This window comes from Dromiciops gliroides, chromosome 3, assembly GCF_019393635.1.
Source record: "Dromiciops gliroides isolate mDroGli1 chromosome 3, mDroGli1.pri, whole genome shotgun sequence".
NCBI lineage: Eukaryota > Metazoa > Chordata > Mammalia > Microbiotheria > Microbiotheriidae > Dromiciops > Dromiciops gliroides.
In genome coordinates this window covers 337,918,383-337,940,385 of record NC_057863.1, presented here as the reverse complement: position 1 = coordinate 337,940,385, position 22,003 = coordinate 337,918,383, and the positions used below count along the sequence as shown (strand labels likewise).

Here is a 22,003-nt window from a genome sequence, read left to right as displayed (position 1 = left end):
GACTGTTCTCTTGCACACTAATCAAAGGGCAAGCAGGGATTTTTCTGGCCTGTGTGTGTACCCTGTCCTTCCTTCCTTACATGTGTCAAAGGACAAGGAGAAAGAAAGGAAGATGTAAAGGCCTCTATCTGGGTTCCCTAATCAGAAGCCTACAGTTTTCCTTCTTTTTTTCTCTTAGGCAAAAGGCAAGTATCTCCTCTCCCTGTTCCTTCCTGCCAGGTGCTGCCAGGTGGGCGGAACCTGATTCTTCCAGACAACAGCACCCCTTTTAATAGTGTGCTCGGAATACCTGGAGATGCCAGGCCCTTTAGATGCAGAGTCCCCAGATCTGATCTCAGAGACAGCCCAGATCTGTGAATAGACCAGAACACTATAGACTAGGTTTTTAAAATGAGGTTTTGTGACAGCTGGCTTTTTGGGGGGATAAATGACTCCCCTAGCCAGTATGGAAACTGCCGTCTCCCTTGGAGGTTTTGGCAAGCCCCCCCCCCTCCGCCCCCGCCCCCATAGCACCTGTGTCTTTAGGTGACCGAGTCTAGCTACTCCAATATTGCCTTGATATTCTTCATGACTGATCATGTGCTTCTGTGGTTCTCTCACCCAAGGAGACTGCAATCCCCTCCGGAGCAGATTATTTTGACACCATCCCTGGCCAGGGTTGACATGGAGATGACTCAGCTCACCAAGGAAAATGCAGACTTTGCCTCTAGGGACCGGTACCACCATTCCTCACTTGTGAGCAGGGAAGAGCTGATAAATCGGTTCTAGGAACTTTCAGGGATGGAAACCTTTATTTCCAGGAAGCTGCCCCATGGGAGTAGTGGACCTACACCCTGAAACCATGGTGGGACTGGTCCCATTCAGTGTGAAAGGGCATCTCAGCTTCCCCATTGATAAGAACACAGACAACTGGAGGAACAATAGAAGAAATCTGGAATCTGGAGAGCTGCTGGCTAAGAGCAACCAATAGACAGACTGGGCTCTAAGAAGACAGTATACCCAGAGGCTGTAGGAAATCTGTTTTTGTTTTTTTTAAGTGAATGTCTTTTAAATTAAAGAGCTTAAAGACCAGAAATCTTATGGTTTCTGCAATCTTGAAAACATTTGTGTCTCTGGCCTCCAAGGTCTTGGCAGATGTTTTGTGGAGTGAATGAGGCGAGGGAGCCAGGATTGGGTGGAATTCTGCTGGGAGGTTGGGAATGTAATTGGCCTACTGAAGGTAGACTAGTGTCCCAGCTTTAGGGATGAGGATAGAGGGATGAAGGAAGGAAAGGGGGATGGGTTACAACCATGGCATCTATAGGTCCAACATAGCACCTGACACAGTAGTAATTAATAATGTTAATTAAGTTAGTAATGTTAATTATGTTATCATTTCAGAAGTAATGTACTACATCCAATATAACTCCTATAGTGATAATTAATATTTTTACTTGATACCTTATAGTTTACGAAGAAGTTTCACATATATTATTTTATCATCTCTACTCCTTAACAACATTTTGACACAGTATAGTACAATGGAAAGAGCATCGACTTTGCCAAGAGTCAAAGGACCTGGGTTCAAATCCTACTTGATGAACACTACCTGTGTGACATTGGACAAATCATACAACTTCCATGGGCCTCAGTTTCATCGACTATAAGAAGAAATGGTTGACTAGTTGGCGTCTGAGGTCCCTTCTAACTCTAGATCTGTGATCCTTTGAGGAATGTATATGTGGTCATCTCTTAAAACTTTCCTATTACAAATATAATTTCCTATACTGGGTGGCAGTTGTCAGGGGTTGCTTTGCCTCCTCAGAAAAGAACAGTTTGAGGAAAGTCGTTGGGTTCTCACTGCGCCCAAGTACCCATGGACAAAGATGATAGGCTGACTGACATGGGTGAGGGAGATCCTTCCAGCTCTAACATTCTATGATCCAGTGATCTATGGTGAGTGCTTTGTTAAGTTCTGCAGAAGAGAAATACTGAGAATCTCCAGATATTTGGAGGCCACCTGGACCAAAAGCTATCGGACTCCTGGATTCAGAATATCAGCAGCAGAAGTAGCAAGTATCTAGCATACACACATGTACACAGACATACATAGACATATATGATATACATTTCAGATGACATATATGATAGAGATCAGATATATGGAAGATATGATAGATCTAGATCTTATATATGATAGAGATATGGTAAATATATTTTATATATAATAGGCATATCATGTATAAGATATATGGTTTCCAAAATGTATATTATATATGTTTATATGAATAAGATATGTGTGTATACATTCATATATGTATTATATTCTTGATATTTGGTACTTCTGCTTCTAATTCTCTGAATCTAGGAGTCTGACAGCCCCTGCTCCAGGTGGCTTCCAAAAATCTTCCTACCATCCATTTCAGAAATGTATTTATGCATGTACGTACATATTAATGTGTGCATGTATATGTATACAGACACACCTACATGTACACATGTTTGTATATGTTCACAAGGTATCCACATAAACATATATACATGCGCGCACGTGTGCTTCATATACATGCCTACACACGCATGTATGAGAGAGAAGAACAAGAAAGCAACAAAGAAGAAAAACAAGGAATTCATTGATTTAACTCTTGCCCCTCCCATCTATAACTTAACAGTTGTCCTATTGGTTTCTCCTTATTGTTAGGGAGAGGGTAGTGTGGCAGGATAGATAAAACAGAAATTTCAAAAATAAAGCACAGTCCTGTCACTTAGGACTGGTGGAAGACCTTAAATCCCTGGGTTCAAATCCTGCTACTGATATACTAGCTGTGTGACCTTAGGCAAGTCAATTTCTCCGTGCTCCAGATAACTTCAAGACTAAGTTCTAGATGAATTGCTGCTATGTATAGTAGGATTATGAGACCTTAGGGGCCATCTAGTATAAACCCATCATTTTTTTGGATGTGGGAATTAAGTTCCAGAGAGACCATGACTTGCCCAACAGTCTACAACTAATGAGTTGACAGAGCTAGGATTTGAACCCAGGTCCTCTACCTTCGGTCTCTCCAACTATACCACATAGGAAGGGAGGTTGTCCTCTATACTGCTGAAATTGTAGCATTGAACTCCCTCCTCCCAAGTAAAAACCCCACTCTACCTAGTAAAACACCGCACAAACACATACACATAGTAGGCCTCCACCAGTTGCGGATGACCATGGATCAGCGCCTTGAAGAGCCACAGGCCACAGTGTGGCTGTGCAGTCTGATACAGGAGCCGCAGCTCCTGAGTGACTTATAACCGGTAACTGCCGCATCCCGTGTTGTATCTACCCCATGAGGAGTAGCTGGAGTGTCCTCTCCAGGGCACTGGCCTGGGCAGATCAATATGGAAAACAAGCTGTTGCCCATGCAACAGCTTCTCCTTCTCCGCGACATTGGTGGATCCAAAGGAGAGGCAGAGCCAATGCAATTTGGCACCAGTGCCGCCGCAGGAGTTGTCAGAGGGATGTGATGTCCAACATCCAACTGCCTAAGGGACTCTGACTCCTGATTTTTCTTCAGGGTTAACTCCCGAAGCCTTTCCTATATATGGGTATAGCCACAAGGCAGCAGATGTTTAAAATCAGGGTTCCCTTCCCCTAGGAGGATTGCCTGCCAAGTCTAACGAGCCCCACCTGCCCGAAGTGACTGATTTTAAGGTGCCAGTCACTCGCCTTCGCCCCTTCTCCTGTTAGTGGGAACAGTTCTCCCACAAGAAGGCCAGGAGTTGGGCTTCGGTTGTCAGAGGCTATTTGAGAGACACGCTATTGGAGCATTTTATAGAGAGTGGGACCTTGTCCCCACTCCCACCCCGGCATGACAAACCTTTGGAACCATATACACATAATTACTCAGAAATACTCAGAAATAGTTAACAATGCAACAAATAGGAACAAATTCAAAATTATATAGCACAAATTGAGGTTTTAAATCCTGAGGCGACATACATCAAAAGGGTGAACAGAGTGAAGTTAGCTAATCCAGACTTCCTGAAAACGTTCCATTTAAAGTTAAGATTTTGGTGGAGACAATTTGTTGATTTTGTCACTACGGATTTACTGATATCTATCATATGATATCCCTCCTCCTCCTCCTCTTTCTGCTTTTGCTTTTCTTTCTCCTCATTTTCCTTTTTCTCTCTCACTTATTGTTACCACTTCTCAGTGAGCCTCCACCTTCTCCCAATATAATCTTTCCTCTTGTGGTGGTGGTGGTGGGGGGGGGAGGGGCAGGCTATACTATAATTTCCCTCAGTGTGGATCAGTGACTAGTTCAGCAGCTAATTTAGAGTCTAAAACAGCTGTCTATTTAACCTGAGAGGTTAAATATGATTAGGGTCATAAAGCCAGTTTCCTTGAATTTGAGCCTAATTTTCTATTCACTATATGCTGTGGTGCCTCTTTATAGGAAATATTGGACAGCGAGGTGATGTAGTAGAGAGAGTGTTGGGCCTGGAGTCAGCAAGACTTGAGTCCAAATTCAGCTTCATTACCTAGTAGTTGGGCATGTCACTTAAGCCTATTTGCCTCAGTCTCCTCATCTGTAAAATGAGCTGGAGACGAAAATGGTAAACCACTCCAGTATCATTGCCAAGAAAACCCCAAATGGATCACAAAGAATCAGACATGATTGAAATAACTCAACAACAAAATAGATAATATCCCTATTTTTAAAATAGGAGAGGGGCGGCTAGGTGGCACAATGGATAAAGCACCGGCCCTGGATTCCGGAGGACCTGAGTTCAGATCTGGCCTCAGACACTTGACACAAGCTGTGTGACCCTGGGTAAGTCACTTAACCCTCATTGCCGCCCCCAAATTTAAATGAAAAAATAAAATAAAATAGGAGAACTGAGGCTAGGGGGAGTTAAGAGTGAACTAGGATGTGGGGCAGCTAGGTGGCGCAGTGGATAGAGCACTGGCTCTGGAGTCAGGAGTACCTGAGTTCAAATCTGGCCTCAGACACTTAACACTTAGTAGCTGTGTGACCCTAGGCAAGTCATTTAACCCCAATTGCCTCACTAAAAAAAAAAAAAGTGAACTAGGATGACCCAGACAATGTTTAAGCCAGTTCTTCCTGGCTCTAAGTCTGACATAACCAGGCTGTGACCTCAACCATCTCTCTCTCTCTCTCTCTCTCTCTCTCTCTCTCTCTCTCTCTCTCTCTCTCTCTCTCTCTCTCTCTCTCTCTCTCTCTCTCTCTCTGGCCCCGTGAAATTTGTTTGGCTTTTGACCTTAAAATGCTTTTTTCCTCTCAGATATCTTCCTACCTTTCCTTAATCTTCAGGAGTTTTTCCTTTAAAAAACAATTCATTTACTCTGGCCCTCTAGTTACTCAAGAATAACAATGTGTATTTTTGAACAAAATAACCAAATTCTTCATTTATCTCTTTCCCTGAGGTTCAATTCTCTACATGCTGGTGGCAAGGAGAGAGGATCAGACAGGAATTTCCTCAAAGGGCAATAGGACCTACAGGATAACCAGCATCCTTTCTACTTTACTACAGGAAAAGGGAAACAGCAATAATCGGTGGTCCCTCAATGCTCTCCTGTCTGGCTTAGTATTGTGGGCATGGATGTGCCCGACATAAGGTGTTCACTTTGTGGAGGGGATACCATCTGGGAGGAAAAGTTGCCCTTTCCTGCCCACCCCAGGAGAGGAAAGAAACACAAATTCAGCAGCGGAAATAAATGTCTCCGATAACCTTGGGTAGAAAGATGTAAGCTTAAGCTCTTGACCGTTATGGGCATACTTTTCTAAAGAGAGACATTCCTCATAGAATTATAGGTCATCGGTGCACACATTTGGAGCTGGAAGGAACCTTGGGGGTCAATGAGTCTGGCCCTTTCATTTTATAGGTGAGGAAACTGAGACCAGAGAGATTAATTGATTTGTCCAGAGTCACACAGCCAGTAAGTATCTGACACAGGCTTTAAGCCCATGTCTTTGTGACTGAGTCCGGTGCTCCCTCCTCTATATCACAGTTCTCTGAAGGGGGAGGCAAAGCAGATGGCAAGAAGATTTCTTTAAAAAAAATCCCTTGAGGGGGGCAGTTAGGTGGCGCAGTGGATAAAACAGAGGACCTGAGTTCAAATCCGACCTCAGACACTTAACACTTACTAGCTGTGTGACGCTGGACAAGTCACTTAACTCTCATTGCCCTGCCCCCCCCCCAAAAATCCCTTGAGCAAGAGCAAATTTAATAAAAGTATAGCCTTCCAGGGTGAGGGGAAAAACATTTTCATTTGTATGAATATTGCTATGTTTTTTTAAGAAAATCCATCTCATTTCTGTATAGTCACATCTCATATGCTTACATTGCTCTCTAATTGTTTAATGTGTGTTAGTCTTTTTTCCCAACTAGATTTTAAGCTTCCTGGGGACAAGAATTATGTCATATACTCTAAAGGAACTTATTCTCCAACTCCTGCTTGATTACTTGGGGTTGACTACCAAGAAAGAATTCCAGGTATCTCTCCAACTTAATAAGGATATCTCACAAACATGGCATGAACGGTTTGAACAAATAGCTAAAGCACCAAGAGGCAGCTGGGTGTTGCTACAGTCTCCAGGGGGACTAGAAGAACCCAACCCATCAGCAACCTTGAGAATCCACTCAGCCATTGGCACTGGCCTGTGGGATGACTGCCATTGGATACCAACCGAGCCAACGCTGAGTGAACTGGAGCCCACAAGGGCCATGCGGGAATTCTCAGCTGAGGACCAATCAAGAGGAAGACCTTCAGTTCAGTTGGATGGACACCCACCTTATGATGCTACATAAGTTATATCTTTCCAGTGACATGAGGTTTCTTTCCCTGTTCTACTGGATCCCATCTGTGTCATTCACATAGCTGTCCAACAATATGTGAAAAATCTGTATCTTTTTTGGGTCCCTATTAGACACTCACAAGATTTGACAATGGGGGCGGCTAGGTGGCTCAATGGATAGAGCACTGGCCCTGGAGTCAGGAGTACCTGAGTTAAAATCCGGCCTCAGACACTTAACACTTGCTAGCTGTGTGACCCTGGGCAAGTCACTTAACCCCAATTGCCTCACCTCCAAAAAAAAAAAAAATTGACAATGAATCCATACAGCAAGCAGTGTGGGGCAGTGTTGCTAGAAAGTCAGGAAGTTCTGCATTCAAATTCCTCCTTAAACTCTTATTAGCTGTATGTCAAGTCACTTTACTTTAGGTCTCAGTTTCTTCATCTGTAAAAAACGAGGATGTAGGGGGCAGCTAGGTGGCTCAGTGGATAGAGCACCAGCCCTGGAATCAGGAGGACCTGAGTTCAAATCTGGCCTCAGACACTTAACACTAGCTGTGTGACCCTGGGCAAGTCACTTAACCCTAATTGCCACACACACACACACACACACACACACACACACACACACACACAATGAGGGTGTTGAACTTGATGACCTTGAGGGTCGCTTCTAGCTCTAAACCTATGATTCAACTTTTTACATCAGAAATCAAAATAAGAATTAGTGACCCAAGGCAGGGTCATAAAACTGTTCTTCATATCATAGAATCATGGGATGTTAGAGCTGGATAGGATGTCAACAATCATCTCATCCAGTCCCTTCACCCTGGAGATAAAGAAAGTAATGCCTAGAGAGTAGTTTTTAAAAATTCTTCCTTCCCTTTTGTTCCTATTTATAATGCTGGGCAAATAGAATGTTTTCAATAAAGACCGGTCTATAGGATTATAGATTTAGAGCAAGAAGAGATATTGGAGGTGATTTAGTTTAACCCCTTAATTTTACAGATGGGGAAACTAGCCCAGGGAGGAGAGTGAAGTGACTTGCCCAAGGTCACACTGGTTCTAAGTGAGCTGGTGAGTCAATTATGGTTTTCCATTTTTGGAAACTCTCTCAAGTCTAGCAGGAGGAAACACATCCTTTTGGATGACACCATCAAAACAGCACGAGTTTGTTTTGGCTTTGGGAGAAGGAAGAACATGGGTGGGAGCTCATTCCTGGTGCCCAGCCCAGCTCTGCATATTGAATGGCTAAGGTTTCCCCTGAACCAACAAACAGCACGCTGGTTACAGTGCAGAACACAAAGGATTCAAGGTCTGTTCTCAGCATCACCAGATGTGCTGCCCTGCATCCCTGTACCCTCCGGTCAGATCCTGTCTTTTCAGTGTCACGTGTTGTCAGGGGATGCTCCATGAATGACACTTAAAAACTTGGTATAAATAGCCATATTTTTTTTACTCCAGAAAACTCCATTTTCCAGGCTATGCAGGCTTTTTATTTAGTGATGAGTCAAATTGCTTGTCTTAGTGCAGAGGCTCAAATTTTCTGGTGGATGATTACATGCTGGCACTGCATAGGCATCTTGTCTCAGATCACTATTATCTAGACCAAGATCCTGGAATACTTTGCTCCAAGAACTGCCTGGGTCTTCTAAAACACCTCCTTTGCCATCCCAATCCCAGCTGCTACTTTTTGTCACAACAATCATAAATCCCCTGGAAACAACACCATCTGATATAAGGCGACTTGAGGATGGTATGACCAGGAGGAGACGGGTCAAGATTGATAAACTTGTAAGCCAAGGCCTTGGTTCTGCCTTTGAAGACATCTGCTGATGGAAAGCATACCCTCATTAGCCCAGCGTTGAGATGATAGATAACATCTCCTTCATGGGGTATGGAGGAAATGAATACTCTTAATTTGGGTACTTATTTACCCATTGATACCTTGTTGAGAATGTTTGAGTCAAGGCTGTAATAGCAATAATAACAGCTCTAAGCCGTACTTTTGGACTTGAGTTCAAATGAGGGAGTTGACAGAGATCAAAACTCCAGAGAGAGAGCTGAGTTTGCACAGGGACCGAAGAGTGAACTAGAAGCCCTCTTATCCAAATAGCCTTCCCTCAGGGAACCACTAGGTCCCAGAGATGTCAGCAGCTAGAGCCAACCATGAAGCGATGAAGACTCCAAGACTGAGTCTTTCAGGGAGAGTTGTAGACACCATCAAGATCCTGGAACCAGTGTTCTGGAGATTGGGTCTAGAGGAACAGCATGGGACTGAGTTCTGATGTGGAGGAGAAAACGTGGATGGTGAGTCAGGCCGACTGAGCAGGTCTAATGGGAAGGAACTGACTCTAGCCATCACATGTGAAATATTTCGTTTTTGGAGAAACTCTAAACTCTAAACCTAAGGGTAATACAAGAATTTTTGTTGTTGTTTATTCATTTTTTAGTTGTGTCTAACTTTTCATGACTCCATTTGGGATTTTCTTGGCAAAGATACTAGGGAGGTTTGCCATTTCCTTCTTCAGCTCATTTTACAGATGAGGAAACTGAGGCAAACAGGGTGAAGTGACTTGCCTAGGGTCATACAAATAGTAAGTGTCTGAGGCCAGATTTGAACTCAGGAAGATTAATCTTGCTGACTCCTGACCCAGGACTCTTTCCAGAATGGAGGACTATAAAGGTCCATGGCAGCAAGCAGGAGAATACTCAACAGAAGGTAAGAAGTTGACTTTCTAGCAACTAACTACAAGAGTGGCCACTGAGAGGTATTTGCAAGTCACCTCACCTCCCTAAGAGAGAAAGAGGTACATGGAGTAGAAGAAATAGGAGGAAGAAAAAAGGAGGTAAAAAAATGAAGACAGAGCTTCCTCTGACAGAGGGACAAAGCATACACCAAGAAAGAGAATGAAAGAAGGGAAGATCCTCTTTCCTCCATAGCCCTCTCTGTGTGTGTGTATACATGTACATGTATACATAGATACGTGTATGTATACATAGATACACACACAGAAACACAGACATGGAGAAAATAAAGGATGCACAGAGCTGAAAAAAGCAAAGAAAGAAGAGTCGAAATGTAGACAGGAGACAAAAGTGACACAAAACCAGAAATAGTGAGATAGAGACATATACAGAGACATGAAGAGCCGCTGGGGAAAGGTCTGGGAGAGTCCCCAGGTCTAGGGATGTGTTCCTGTCACATCCTGTTCTTTATTTGGACTGTGGACCTTAGTAAGTTATCACTGCCTGTTGTTACTGCCCTTTGAAATTCAGATGAGGTCTTCCAAGATTTAAAACAGACCTTTCCTCCCAGGGAAACTGGTTTGCTGCTTTTATTTTAAAATTTCCAATGTTTATTTTTGAAATAAAAGTTTATTTTCTCATGATATTCTAAAGGTTTTCCATGTGTGTGCAAAAGACTGACTTGGGTTTTAGAAATCTGCTTTTGAAGCTTAGAGCTATTGGGATAATTTACTAGCTATGCCTGAAATCCCTTGTGTTATGCAAAAACTGTCTAATTGCTATATTCTTGTTCTTTGAGAGATGAGGGCTGTCTCATTCCACAATACTTGAAAGCTAAATCTTGAAATCAGTACTTAGGGCCCTTTATTTCAAATCAAATCTAGTTTATTTTTTCTTTAAGTGAGGCTAATAAGTAGAAACAACAACAAAAAAGTTAGAAGAATTTCAGCCCACGATTTTATTTCTGAATGAATTTTGTATCCCTTGTATATTTTTTTAATTCTTCTGGAACCCACCTAGATTTTTTTTTTGTTTAATTTAAAAAGTGACCTCCCAGTGTGGTGGTAAATGCTTGTAGTCCCTGCTTCTGGGGAGGCTGAGGCTTGAGAGTCACTTGAGTCTGGGAGTTCTGAGCTGAAGTAGAACTGCCAATTCTGAGCCAGCATCAGTTTGATGAGTCTTTGGCACTAGAGGGCCACTAGGCTCCCTAAAGGGGGAAGAACTAGCCAAGGTTGGGGAAATGGAGCAATTTAAAGGCTTCAGTGGCCACTATACTTTGAGCCTGTGTGAAATAGAGAAACCCAGTCTCAATTAAAAGAAAATTTAATTAAATTACCAAAATTTATATTTAAATAAAAAATTTTAACGATCAAAATATCACTAAGCATCAAAATTTAAAGTATCAAAGTATTAGTTAATGGGGGCAGCTAGGTGGCGCAGTGGATAGAGTACCAGCTCTGGAGTCAGGAGTACCTGAGTTCAAATCCAGCCTCAGACACTTAACACTTACTAGCTGTGTGACCCTGGGCAAGTCACTTAACCCCAATTGCTTCACTATATATATATATATATATATATATATATATATATATATATATATATATATATATATATATACACACATATATATATATACATATGTATATATGTATATATGTATATATGTATATATATATGTATGTTAATGCCTGTGTCTTAATTCTGTAACCATAGTGTTATCATGTTAGAATTATCTGAAGATCCCCTAGGACAACAATCTCTAATATGGCAAGTATAAGGGCATCATTATACCAGTTCTTTATCCAAGAGCAGAGGAGATCAGTCAGTCTTTTCTGTTCCTTAGCATTGAGTAACAAATGCTCCCAGCCACCATTTCAGGAGAACTGAAAAACAATCTAAGCACAAACATATATCTAAAGACAAATTTATTGAAAGGCATTTGGAGTGACTAATGGCTGGGCTATGGATAGTGAGGCTAAGAACATGACTACTGGTTCTCCCAGATCTTCCCTGTGGGAGAGACCTCCTTTCCAGTGTGTGGTATTACCATTTTCTCTGTAAACACTAAACCAAGGGCTTCTGAATCTTTTTTGTGTCATGTACCCCTTTGGCAATCACCTTATACCTCTCCTCCTCTCCCAGAGAGGTGAAGTCCGTGGGCCCCTCCCTTCCTAAAATAACATTCTTAAAGACAAAATAAAATATGTGGGATTACAAACAAAATCACTTATATTGGTTTCCTTAGTTAAAAACTCCTGTACTAAATGTTGACTTCCTTTCAACAAAGTACAACTTGTAGGCCTGATGGGATAATAGCAGCAAAGTGACTTCTTAGCTTTCTCCTTATATACAGAAAAAGTTCCATCTCTGATGTAGAATGTTTCCTCATCGGTTTTTTCTCCATCTAATCTTGGACTCGTCAACATTTTAACTGTGGGGATACAAGGTGTTTGCCTTGGATCTCACAGAGCTGTTTTAGCACTGAAGCTGTTTGAGGGGGCAAAGAAGGGAAGAAAAAAATGAGTGGTTTGGGAGGAACCTGGCTTATCTCAAGGTTTTGGGCTAGATAGTGTTGGTGAAACATTCTTATCTGTCGATTCCCAGAACCAAGGGGAGGACACACCCTTCCACTTAGATGGCCATTGGGAATTTGGATAGAGGCCTCATGGCTACAGCATACTTGGCTTAGGTTAGTAAATAGTTAGAGGCATAAATGATATCATTTTATGCTTTTTGCCCCAAAGACCAAATGAACCTGCATGTAAATAGGCCTTGGCTGAGTGTGTTCCGTATCACTTTTGCCTACACAAAAAAGTGGTGAAGGTGCAGTAAATGATGGGGAGAGGACAGAAGACCAGATCTGCCACAAGGCAGTAGAAAGAGCCCTGGATTTGAAATCAAGAGACTTCGATTAAAGCCTTGATTCTGCTACTTCCTAGCTGTGTGACCTCAGGCTAGTAACTTCCTTTCTCTGAGAGAAGTGAGCAACTGAGGAGTCTCGGTTTCCTGATTCTCCCCTCCCCCATCCTTTTTTTTTTTTTTAAGAATACTTATGCTTGTATGATCTACCTCACAGGGTTGCTGTAAGGAAAACAAAAATCTTGAAATACTACAGAAATGAGATCAGTTATTATTTGGTGGGCATTGAAATCCCATCTCTATTTTCTTTTGTTTCTTTCTTTTTGGAGGGGGGGCTATGAGGGTTAAGTGACTTGCCCAGGGTCACACAGTGTCAAGTGTCTGAGGCTGGTTTTGAACTCAGGTCCTCCTGAATCCAGGGCCAGTGTTTTATCTACTGCACCACCTAGCTGCCCCCCCCTTATATTTTCTATTAGCTGGAAGTCCTACATAGTCTACTCACCTTAGTATTTTAGACAACTTAATCTTTGGGGGTTTTTTAGAAGCTATACCTCCCAAGTAGGGGAGGAGGAATATATTCTGAGATTAAGATGATCTAAAAGCAAAAGATGGCAATAATTTTAAAAACCGATTCAATGCAACATTGATTAGGGAAGCAGTGTGATGCTGTGAAGAGAGGACTGCATTTGGAGTCAGAGGTTTGGGGTTCAAGTGTATTTACCACCCGCATTACCTTGGGCAAGTCATTTAACTTCCCTTGTACCTCGGTCTCTCCATCTGTAAAATAAGAGGAGGGACTGAACTAGATGATCACCTGGCTCCCATCCTGCTCTAAATCTATGATTCTGATTTCTTCTAGACACTGGGAATACAAAGACAAAATAAATTGTAGGCCCTGGCCTCAAGGAATTCACAATCTCACTTAGGGGATAAAACAGGTACTTTGTTGTTGCTGTTTAATTGTTTCAGTCATGTCTGACTCTTCATGACCTCATTTAGGGTTTTCTTGTCAGGGATACTGGAGTGGTTTGCCATTTCCTTCTCTAGCTCATCTTACAGATGGGGAAACTGAGGCAAATGGGGTTAAGTGACTTGCCCAGGGTCACACAGCTAGCAAGTGTCTGAGGTTGGATTTGAACTCGGGTCTTCCTGACTCCCAGCCAGGCACTCTATCCACCGTGCTCTCAAAGATGGATACACAAATGACATATTTTTCCATGTGTATGTGAACAGATGCCCACAAATCCTCTGTTGAGGAGCCTCTACTTGAAAATCTCAGCTCTAGGGTTGCATTTCCATTGGGACCCTACAAGCTGTTCTTTTTTACTTTATTTTAAGAGTAGGCCAGGGTTGGGGACAGCTAGGTGGCGCAGTAGATAAATCATTGACCCTGGATTCAGGAGGACCTGAGTTCAAATCCGGCCTCAGACACTTGACACTAGCCGTGGGACCCTGGGCAAGTCACTTAACCCTCATTGCCCTGTAAAATAAATAAATAAATAAAAATAAAAAGAGTAGGCCAGGGCTTTATGTCCCCAAAGGGGTAATGAGGTATATGCTCTGGAGAAAATTGGGGTTGGGGTAGGGAAACCCACCTTCTTGGCATTAAGCCCCTGTCCATTTTGCCTGGTGGTCTGGCATGCTAGGAATTTGCCTGGCCTGCTACAAAGAGGGTATTCCACTCTGGGAAGTCCTGGCAAAGCAGACTTACTTAATCAGGCTCCTGTCCAACCTGGAAAATGTTCCTGACTCATTGGTGTTTACTGAGTGTAACAGATTTTTATCAGAAGAATGTTGTTTGGAATGTCCTCAGAGATGGGTAGACAAGAGGCAAGGAAGGTCATCCCAGGATCTACTCTAACCAATGCCAACTGGAGCTCAGGATTGCTATATGTGACCAGTAGGCCCATAGCCAAGCTGTGAGCAATCCTTCCTCCCTGGAGGGGATCCTGGCTCAAGCCTGTGGCTGTTCCAGAGGGTTTGTGGTGTTTAAACTCTTGCCTTGGTCCTCCAAAAAAACCAATGGTAAGCATCAAGGAAGGAGAAATAAGAGTTTTGCGCTGACTAGGAGAGAGCAGGTCCAACTGAGCCTGAAATGATGCTCACTTTAGGTCTTAAAAGGGATTCTATGTTTGCTCCTGATAGAGCAGAGAAGAGAGAGGCTGGCTTGTTTCAACTCTGTCCATAAAATCCAAAGGCACTTGGGATGTCCTGAGTTTCCCTTTACCAGAGGTCTTCAGCCATGTTCTGGATGATTATATGTTGGAGATGTTGTAGACAGGATTCTTAATCTATCAATTTATTGAATGCCTACTATGTGCCAGACTCAGGAGGTACAAACAGAAAAATACAAGAGTCCTACCCTCAAGGTGGTCACATTTTAAGAGAGACATCATGAGTTAATATTACATGTATTGCTGGATTGTTGTTATTCAGTTTCGTCCAACTCTTTATGACCCTATTTGGGATTTTCTTAGAAAAGATGCTGGGGACAGCTAGGTGGCTCCGTGGATAAAGCACAGGCTCGGGATTCAGAAAGATCTGAGTTCAAATCTAGCCTCAGACACTTGACATTTACTAGCTGTGTGACCCCGGGCAAGTAACTTAACCCTCATTGCCCTGCAAAACCCCAAAAAACAACAACAAAGAAAGAAAAGATGCTGGAATAGTTTGCCATTTCCTTCTCCAGCTCATTTTACAGATGAGGAAACTGAGGCAAACAGGGTCAAGTGACTTGCCCAGGATCACACACTTAGTAAGTTTCTGAGGCTGGATTTGAATTCAGAAAGATGAGCCTTTATGATTCCAGGCCTAGTACTCTATCCACTGTGCCACCTCGCTGCCCTATTATATGTATGTTCTGTAATATATATGAAATCAATAAATATAAGGTAACTTTTAGGGGGAAGACACTAGCAGCTGGGACAGGAATCAGGAGAGGCTTCATGTAGAAGGTACCTAAACTGAACCTTGAAGAAAGCCAGAAGTTTTTTTTTTAATTTAATTTTTATTTTTTAATTTTTTTTTTGTAGGGCAAAGAAGGTTAAGTGACTTGCCCAGGGTCACATAGCTAGACACGTTTCAAGTGTCTGAGGCCGGATTTGAACTCAGGTCCTCCTGAATCCAGGGCTGGTGCTTTATCCATTGTGCCACCTAACTGCCCCTCAAACCAGGAATTTTAAAAGGTGAAAATCAATTGGAAAGATATAGGTTGGACTCCATGGCTTCCTAAGTTCCTTACAGATCAACAATCAATAATAATAATAATAATAATAATAGACTTTTATACGCTTGACAAATATTGCCTCATTTGAGCCTTGCAACAACCCAAGCAAGTTGGGGCTATTATTGTCCTCATTTTACAGATGAAGAAACTGAGGCAAACAGGGTTAAGTGACCCTTGCCCAGGGTCACACAGCTAGGAAGTATCTGAGGCTAAATTTGAAGTCAGATCCTCCTAGACTCCAGGCCCAGTGCTCTATCAACTATACTCCTAAGTTGCTCGATGATCCTGCCTTTAATAGACTTTAATTTTTAATTTGGTAGTCTTTTTAGCTTACTAAAATTTTAATTTAGTTGTCTAATTCTTTTTGAAAAAGTGAATTAGAAATACTAAGGCATTTTCCTTCCTGAAGTTAAAGATAAAAGCATTACAAGTGAACTGACATAAGATTCTTCCTGTTCTGTGGGGGCTTCTTTCCCCGTATATGCATGTCATGGGGAAGATTTGTCTCCAAACTCCTGGGGTGGATCAGGGGCCTCTTTACCATTCAGAGGATGGTCTGAGGGGATCCTGTTGTTTAGATTGGACCTGGACGGTCCAAGATAACAGGGGAATGTTGGTGGACGTGCTCCACACCTCCTTCAGAAACCCTCCCCATCTTAATTGACTCCACCCAGGTCTAATCATCTCATATCCCTTTGGCATGTGGTCCATATTTTGCACCAGTTTCATTTTTACTCGGTTTGTTTGCTTTTTTATGTCTTCCCAAGCTTTTGTTTCTTGCTTCCTTCCCTATCACAGTTATTTTCTGAAGGTGCTCGTCTGTGACAGGAAATTCTGATTTTGTGATCTGACACCAGGAAATCATTATCGAGGGTTTCTCAAATCATGACATTAAAGACGTCACTGATATCCACATAGTGATTCAAACAGCAAGAATAATAACTCGCTTTAATATAGCACCTACTATGTGCCAGGCACTACGCTAATCTCCTTGAAAATATCATCTCATTTGATCCTCAAAACCACCCGGGGAGATAGGTGCTATCATTGTCCTCATTTGACAGTTGAGAACACTGAGGCAAACAGTGGTTGACTTGCCCAGGGTCACACAGCTAGTAAGTGTCTGGGGTCTTAGTTGAACTCAGGTCTTCCTGACTCCAGGACTAGTGCTCTATCCACTCCGCCACCTTTTAATCTTATAACCTTATATTCCTTTTAGAATAACTTACAGTTACGTATTCAGGGCCTAGTCCTGTGCCTGGAACACAGTATGCATTTAATAACCCCTCGTTGCCTGATTGATAAAGCTCTTTAACATTTACAAAGCACTTCAGGTGATGCAGGTATTATTACCATCATGAGGAACCAGCTCTCAGAGAGGTTGTGACCACAAATCTAAGTAAGAGTTGGAGCTGGAACTTAAACTCAAGTGTCTCAACCACTCACTAGTAGATAGTCAGTAGATGCAGTGGATAGGGTACTGGACCTGAAGTCAGGGAGAACAAAGCCAACTTCAGATACTTCCTAGCTTATGTGATCCCGGGCAAGTTACTTAACCGCTGCTTGCCTCAGTTTCCTCATTTGTAAAAGAGGTACAATAATAGCACCTACCTCTCAGGGTTTTTGAGTGTCAAATGAGATAATATTTGTAGGGTACTTAGTGAGCCTTAAATGTGAGATAACAATAATTAATGTACTAATAATTATTAATTATTAGTAAATCTTAGTGATTTACTAATTATTATTACTACCAAGTCCAGTGCTTTTTCAATTACATTGACTCTAATGATCTGAGCTGTTATTAGAGGGCATTCATTCATTCAAAAATATACTTTATTCCTGGGCAGCTAGGTGGCGCAGTGGATAGAGCACCGGCCCTGTATTCAGGAGGACCTGAGTTCAAATCTGGCCTCAGACATTTGACACTTACTAGCTGTGTGACCCTGGGCAAGTCACTTAACCCCAATTGCCTCATATATATATATATATATATATATATATATATATATATATATATACACACACACACACACACACACACACACACACACACACACACATATATATACATATATATACATATACACATATATATACACACACACATATATATGTGTGTATATATATATGTGTGTGTGTGTATATATATATGTGTGTGTATATATATATATATGTGTGTATATATATATATACTTTATTCCAAGTCCTGGGAGAGTTCAACAATAAATAAGACACAGTAGCTACCCAGGGGCTAGCAGTCTAGGAGAGGGGCTTAGACATGCACGCAAGCATGATACAGAATAAAATAAGGCAAGTTCTTGAAAATTATTGAAAAGATACTGTGAAAGCTCAGCAAAGGAATGGAGCATCTCCCAATGGGATGAATCATAGAATGCTCCATGGAAGGAAGGAGAATTTGACCTCCATCTTGAAAGACGCAAAGGATTTTAACAAGCCAAAAGGATATTGTTGACAGTCTGATGGTAGGTCATTAACTCCCAAGAAGTATGGACTTAGGAAACTTGACAAGTTCAGTCTATGCAAAATACTGTGTTCTTACAGGGTTTTTTTGGGTGGTAATAACATTTGCATAACCTTTTGGGGGAGAGGGGCTCTAAAGAGCTTTCTCCACGGTGATCTTTTTCATTCTCACAGTAACCCTGGAGAGGGTCAAAAAATAAAGAATGTAAAGAGTCCTGAATCTGAAGGTCTGGGTTCAAATTCCAGCACTTCTATTTCATATGATGGTGACCTTGGACAAGTCACTTAGCCTCTGTTTCCTCTTCTGTAAGACAAGGTGGTTAGACTAGATCACTTCTAAGCTCCTTTCCTGCTCTACATCTATAATCCAATGCTTATTTCTCTCATTTTATAGGTAGGGTGGGGGTTGATGTCCACAGAAATGAAATGACTTGGTCAAGGTCAAATAATAATGAACTGGGCTAGAACCCAGAACTTTTTATACTAGCTAGAGCAGTGGGCAGAGGAGAATACACAATCAGCTGAATTGAGCTGGCAGAAATAGCCTGGATGGTTTATTTACTTTGCTGATAGAAGGACATTTCATCCTTTCTCTTTCTCCCCACCTCCCTTTTTTTTCCTTTCTGATTTCCAGTTGGGTGGTGACAAATTCCATCTGGATTTCTAGCTCTGTGCTCTCTGCCTGGCGTTTTATCTTCTACCACTGTTGTATATCTACACACACCCCTCTCTACAGAATTGGCACCAGCATGAGGTAAGGTAGACTGCTGCTTCCCAGGATCCCCAAAGCACAGAAGCAGCAAGGGACATTTTAAAAATATACTTTATATAAATGCCTATGTTTTTAGTGCCAGGAAATTTTGTTCTCTGTGGCACACATTTATTTTGGGGCAAATCATGTTGTGACCACACAGGGCTACAATGATATAAAAGTGACTTGTCCTGGCTGTGCCCCACTAAGGAGTTAGGGATGGCAGACCCTGCAGCAGGGACACAATCCATTTTTTATCTAAGCTAGTAGCTCTCTCTTTTCTCTAATCTTGAATTATGGAACCTCAAGTCTGGAATGGAAACTGAGAGGTCATTCCGTTTATCCCTTGACTAGGTAGGCACTTAATCTCAATCTTCTGACATGAATGAGAATCTTGTCTGGTTATTGCTCCCAGAAAGGAAATCTTCTAGTGTAGATATCTATTTCCTCATCACAATGCTTGACTGCCCAGAAAGTCTCCTCTTCAAATATATTTGGGAGGTCAGCCCTACTTATTTCACAGATAAGGAAACTGAGGCCCAGAGAATGATTCCTGATTTCTAGTTCAGTGCCCTTTAAAAAAAGTTTTATTGATGCTTTTTTTAATCATTTCTTCCCACTGACTCCCCTTACCCCTAAGAGACTCTTCCTTGTAACAAATAAGTACAATCAAGCAAAACAAATCAATACATTATCCACATCTGAAAATGTATGCTTTATTCTGCATCCATATACCACCACTTCTGAGACAAGAGACTGGAGGCATGTTTCACCCTCAGTCCTCTGAAGTCAAGCTTGGGTTACCGAATTGGTCAGAGTTCTGGATTTTTTTCATTGTTGTTTTCCTTTACATTGCTGTGATAAAGTCATAAATTGTTCTCCTGGGTCTCCTTACTTTGTTTTACATCTTGTCATGTGAGTTTCCTCAAATTTCTTTAGAGAATTCATATTTGTCATTTCTTATGGCGCTATAATATTCCATTCATATCCCATAATCTGTTTGGCCATTCCTCAATTGATGGGTAAGTTCTTTACTTTCAGGACAAAGTGCTATTACAAATACTTTTGTATACATGAGATTCCCCTCTACATTTGACCCTTTTGGAGCACATACTTATGGTGGTCTCCTCCCACTGGTACCCTTCCCACTATACAATACTGCTTTTTTTTTTTTAGATGCTGTTTGAGCTTGATATCTCTTATTCTGTTCTCAGTAGAGATGGAGAAGAGTTGGCTTCTGTCCTGACTGATAAATCTTCACAGATTCTGTCTGCCTCCCCCCCAAACCCCTAGGATTAACTATACACAGGACCACCAAACCCTGAGGATTAACTACAGATGGGGCTGTTATCCTTTGTATCCACTGTCCTTTACCTCGGATAGCAGAAAGAGGATTGGAGAAACATAAGCCTTTTGAATGCTTAATGGAGAGGGGGCAGATGGCAATCACCGGTGTTTTCGATAACAATTTCTTGTAGCCTGGGGATTAAAGACATTTTCTTTTGGAGGGATTTCAGAGTATACATCCCAAACCAGTTAACTCGTGAGCGTGTTGGGCCAGCCCTGAAAACAATAGGACACATCCCAGGAAGCAGCAGAAATAAAATGAAAATGTTGATACTTTTCTATTTTCAAGGAGGGAGAAGCCTGAATCCTTAGACATAGTGCTTAGGGACTTGGCACCTTGGGACTCGACTTGGTCAGCCTTGGAGCGCTTGTTGGTTCTGCTGTGTTTTGCTTTTGAATGAAGAGAAGCAGCTGACTTGCAGTGATGATGATGTCAGATGTAGCCATGCTGAGGACAGTGGTTTATACACACAGTAGTCATTGCTCAAGGAATGTTTCTTGAATTAAGGAAAGAGTGATCCTATGGCTTGTATGGGACACTGCTTTCTTACCTGATGATTTTATGGCAGGGTTCTGGAAAGTCTAGGGTCAATTTTTAAAAAATCTCTTGGTTATTTTTCTTTCCCTTTTCTTTTTTCTCCCTCCCTCCCTCCCTCCCCCCTCTGTTTGCCTGTCTCTTTCTGTTTTTGTTTTGTTTTAGTCAGGCAATTGGGGTTAAGTGACTTGCCCAGGGTCACACAACTAGTAAGTGTTAAGTGTCTGAGGCTGGATTTGAACTCAGGTCCTCCTGACTCCAGGGCCGGTGCTCTATCCACTGCGCCATCTAGCTGCCCCTGCCTGTCTCTTTCTTCTCTTATCGCCTTCCCTACCCCTCACCCCATCCCATGTTTCTTTCTCTGTATCTTCTTTAAGACTTTGTGTGCAGAACACTGCTCACCTCCTGGTAGGGTTCAAATTCATATGGCAGAACCAAAAATGGCAGCCTGATAAGGGTTGTAAATTGATCTAAAGCTTTCCTGTACCCCTGTCCTGTTTATTCATGCATGCTAAGGCCCTTCTGCCAATGGTGGGTCATGGAATATCTGCAGACAGAAAGAATGACACAGAGAAAGAGACAGATGGTGGAGCTGTGAATTGGTCCAACGGTTCTGGAAAATAATTTGGAATTATGCAAGAATAATGACTAAACTGTTCATACCCTTTGACCTAATGATCTCAGCTATTAAGCATATACCCCAAGGAGGTCAAAGACAGAAAGAAAGAACCTATATGTGCCAGAATATTTATAGCAGCATGTTTTGTGGTAGTGAGGAATTAGAAACAAAGTGGGGACTGATTGGGGAAGAGTGAAAGAAACTGTGGCATGACTGTGATGTGTGGTAAGAAACAATGAATATGATGAATTCAGAGAAACTTGGAAAACTTTTAGGAACTGCTGCTGAGTAAAATTAGCAGAACCAAGAGAACAATACTATAATAATAATAAGTGCATTAACAAAACAAAAACAGCAGTAAAAAGCAGCTATACTCTGATGAGCTGTCATGATTAATCTTGGTCCCAGAGAACAAATGATGAGTCACACCTCCTTTTCATCAGTCAAGAGGTGAAGGACTGTGTAGAATATGACATACCACTGACAGCTGTGGTCTCTTTGTACATGGGTCTTGCCTACCTCCTTTCTTTTTGACAGAGGAAGGCTAATGGGGCCACAAATGACTGTGGTGCCAAAACAGAAGTGATCAATGAATGGGCAAAATAAGTCATTCCATACCCCAGCACCTGGCTAGGATGAAAACCTGAGGGGA

At 41.9% G+C, this 22,003-nt stretch overlaps 1 protein-coding gene across 1 annotated transcript in view; it reads left to right on the top strand.

The window, feature by feature from the left end:
- SLC12A8 (solute carrier family 12 member 8) overlaps positions 1-962 on the top strand; it is a 170,376-nt gene extending 169,414 nt beyond the window's left edge. The window contains exon 13 of the mRNA XM_043993509.1: positions 606-962. Coding sequence (XP_043849444.1) covers positions 606-768 — 163 coding nt within the window. The 3' untranslated portion in view covers positions 769-962. The remainder of the gene's footprint in view (positions 1-605) is intronic.
- Positions 963-22,003: the final 21,041 nt, after the last annotated feature.